We start from the raw sequence: 3,182 nt of genomic DNA on the forward strand, positions 1-3,182 counted from the left end.
AAGTATAATAAAAGTAGGATCACTAGGTGTCTCTTCTGATGAAGGATTGACAGGTGAACCTCTTGGTGATAATGAATTGTCTTGTGAAATAGACTGTTCTACAGTCTGGTTGATTAAACTAAGTGTAGAAGATGCTGGATTTACCAAGCTTGTTGCAGAGATATTCATATCCTCACTTTGCTTATTTGTATAATAAAATTCCTGTTCTTTGAAAATAACATCTCGACTAACAAAAACTTTATGCAATTATACTTCATATAGTCTATAGCCCTTCTGATTGTCAGGGTATCCTATAAAAACACACTTCCTTGCCCTATTGCTAAATTTTTCTGATAATGTAGGTGGCATTGTTGCATAACACATAGCCATATACTCTCAAATTGTCATAGACAAGATCAATTCCAAAAATAAGCTTAAAAGGTGTGTTATTATAAGTGATAGGTGAAGGCATGAGGTTAATTAGATAAGTTGCTGTCAAAATACAATCCCCCCCAGCACTTTATAGGTAAATTTTCCTGAATCTTAAGAGCTCTAGCAGTCTCAAGAAGGTGTCTATGTTTCCTTTCCACCCTCCCATTCCACTGAGGAGTCCCTACAATGATAGTCTAATGAAAAATCCCTTTGGATTTAAACAACTCAGAACAATATTGTTGCAAAAACTCTGTGCCATTACCTGATCTTACTGTTTTAACAGTTTTATTAAACTGAGTAAATATATACGCTAAAAAATCTCTAAATAAACCAGGAACCTGATCTTTATTTTGAAACAATATGGTCCATGTATTTCTGGAATAGTTATCCAAGATTGTTAAAAATATTTAGCTCCAGAAATAGATGGAACCTTATAAGGGCCCCAAACATCAATATGCAACATATCAAAACAAGCAACAACTCTTTTATTGCAAATAGAAAAAGGAAGTCTATGATGCTTAGCAAGTATACATGTTTCACAACTGAAATCATGTTTTATTTCTGTTTTAAAACCAGGAACAAACTTGAGTCTATTTACAGAATGATGACCCAATCTGCAATGTAACAAAGACAAAGAACTAGTGACTCCAGCTAAACAAAGTTTATTATTCTTTTCAGATGGTACTCTAGACTCTAGTAACTGGTGGACTAGATTAGAAATATTCCTATGAATCACTGAATTTTTATTATAAAATCTATATAGACCAGCTACTCTTTGCTCCGTAGCAACCACATGTTTACTTGAAAGGTCCTGAAAAAGACAAGCAGCAGAATTGAACACAACAGATAAAGCATTATGGTCAATTAACTTACTGACAGACATCAGGTTTTGTTTAAAATCTGGGATGTAAAACACATTAAATAACCTGATCTTATCAGTCAAGTTGACTGTACAAATCTTATGAACTAACTTAACAGACCCATCTGGTAAACCTATTTTTATAGGAACCTTAAGAGTAACCACATTTGTCAAAATATCCAAGTCATATGTCATGTGATCTGAAGCTCCAGTATCAACTATCCAATCATTCAAAACAAAGGAATTATGTACTGAAGAAACAGAAGAGTGTGAAACAATACATGCAAATTGAGAAGAAGAAAGACCAGGCTGTTGATCAGACATCATTTGCAGGACCTGATCAACCACAGAAATAATAATACCATTCAGCACATCTGAAGACAGTCCAGAAGTATGAGTATTAGGAGTATTAGCCGAGCATCCAAATGCAACCAAGACCTCATCATCCTATTGTGAATTAAAACCAATAACATTAACAACATTTGCAGTGTTCTTGGAAGAATTTGAAGCAGTATTAGCACTGGTAGTAGTAACAGGTGCACCAGACTTGAAGTTAGTGACCTTACTCTTTCCCTTGCCTTTATCATTAGGATATTCTTTGATGACAAAGAAATTGAGTGGATTATGCCCAAATTTATTACAATGTGGACACTTATTCAAACCAAAACAGGTAGCTCTTGTGTGTCCATTCTTTTCACAATGATCACAATATTTCTCAGAAGTAACCAAGTTCCCATCAGATTTACCAGAATAACCAACATTGTTTTTGTGTTCTGGAACCTTATAACTGGCATATGCAGTAGCTTCAGTAATAGTATGCACAGATTCAGTGATTTGCTTTTGTCGTTATATCTTTTGTAGAAAACCTAAAGCCTTGTTTATGCTAGGCAAAGGGTCCATTGATAGTATTTGAGACCTGGCAGTGTCATAACCTCCATTTAACCCCATCAGAAACTGGATCAACTTTACAGTGTTCTCTCTATCAATGATCTTTTTAAGTAAAGAACACGTGCATTGATCAATTTTACCACAAGAACATAATGGAATAGGGTCTAATCCATCCAAAGTTTCCCAAAGATTCTTCATCTTTTCATAGTAATCAACCAAAGAAGAATTATCTTGAGAAATCCCCTCTAACTGTTTTTTCAATTGATAGACTTCTAAAGCACTAGCTTGACCATATCTCTCAAGCAACTCAGACCATAATTCTCTCGCAGAATTTACATACTTCAAACTATCCTTAATTGATGGGACTAGTGAATTTATAATCCATTGCCTCACCATGAAATCACATCGAACCCACTAACTGTATTTCTTGTTTGTTTTAGGCGGTTTAACAAGGGTACCATCAACAAAACAATCCTTATTTTTTGAAGTTAATGCCATGAGAACCTCTCTACGCCATTCCAAGAAATCATGACCCCCAAAAAGACTAGTAACAAGACTCGCAGTGGGTTGGTCATATTGAGACAGAAATAAGGGGTCGTCAAAATACTCATAAGAAGAACTAGAAGTTGAATTAACATCATGCATGCTGAATAGTGTGTAAAGAAAAGATTACTGAATAACTTGTAGCAGAAGTGATTTGATGATTATGAAGAAACAGAGATATACCTCAGAATCTTGATCGAAAATGAAGATAAAACGCAAAAAAGAAAACCCAGAAACCCAGAATATAACAAAGATATTCAACCAAAAACCAGAGATAGAAGATGAACTTTATAGCGAAAACCCAGAAATCGAAACTCTCACTGATACCATGTAGAAATATGATAATAATGGAGAATTATAGAGATGAAAGATATATTGAATGTATAGTTATGAATTGTATTATATTTATGCATCTTACAATGAGGAATATGAGCTAGTATTTATAGTAGTAGCTCAACAACCTAAACCAACTTGCTTTAAC

The 3,182-nt window shown here is 34.3% G+C and overlaps 1 protein-coding gene across 1 annotated transcript; it reads right to left on the reverse strand.

Moving 5' to 3' along the window:
• Positions 1–808: 808 nt before the first annotated feature.
• On the reverse strand, positions 809–2,554 carry LOC141641662 (uncharacterized). The gene is made up of 3 exons (XM_074450317.1): positions 2,187–2,554; positions 1,735–2,057; positions 809–1,644 (listed from the first exon to the last, which is right to left on the reverse strand). The coding sequence occupies exons 1-3, from the start codon at positions 2,552–2,554 to the stop codon at positions 809–811; spliced, it is 1,527 nt and encodes a 508-aa protein (XP_074306418.1).
• Positions 2,555–3,182: the final 628 nt, after the last annotated feature.

This window comes from Silene latifolia, chromosome 2, assembly GCF_048544455.1.
Source record: "Silene latifolia isolate original U9 population chromosome 2, ASM4854445v1, whole genome shotgun sequence".
NCBI lineage: Eukaryota > Viridiplantae > Streptophyta > Magnoliopsida > Caryophyllales > Caryophyllaceae > Silene > Silene latifolia.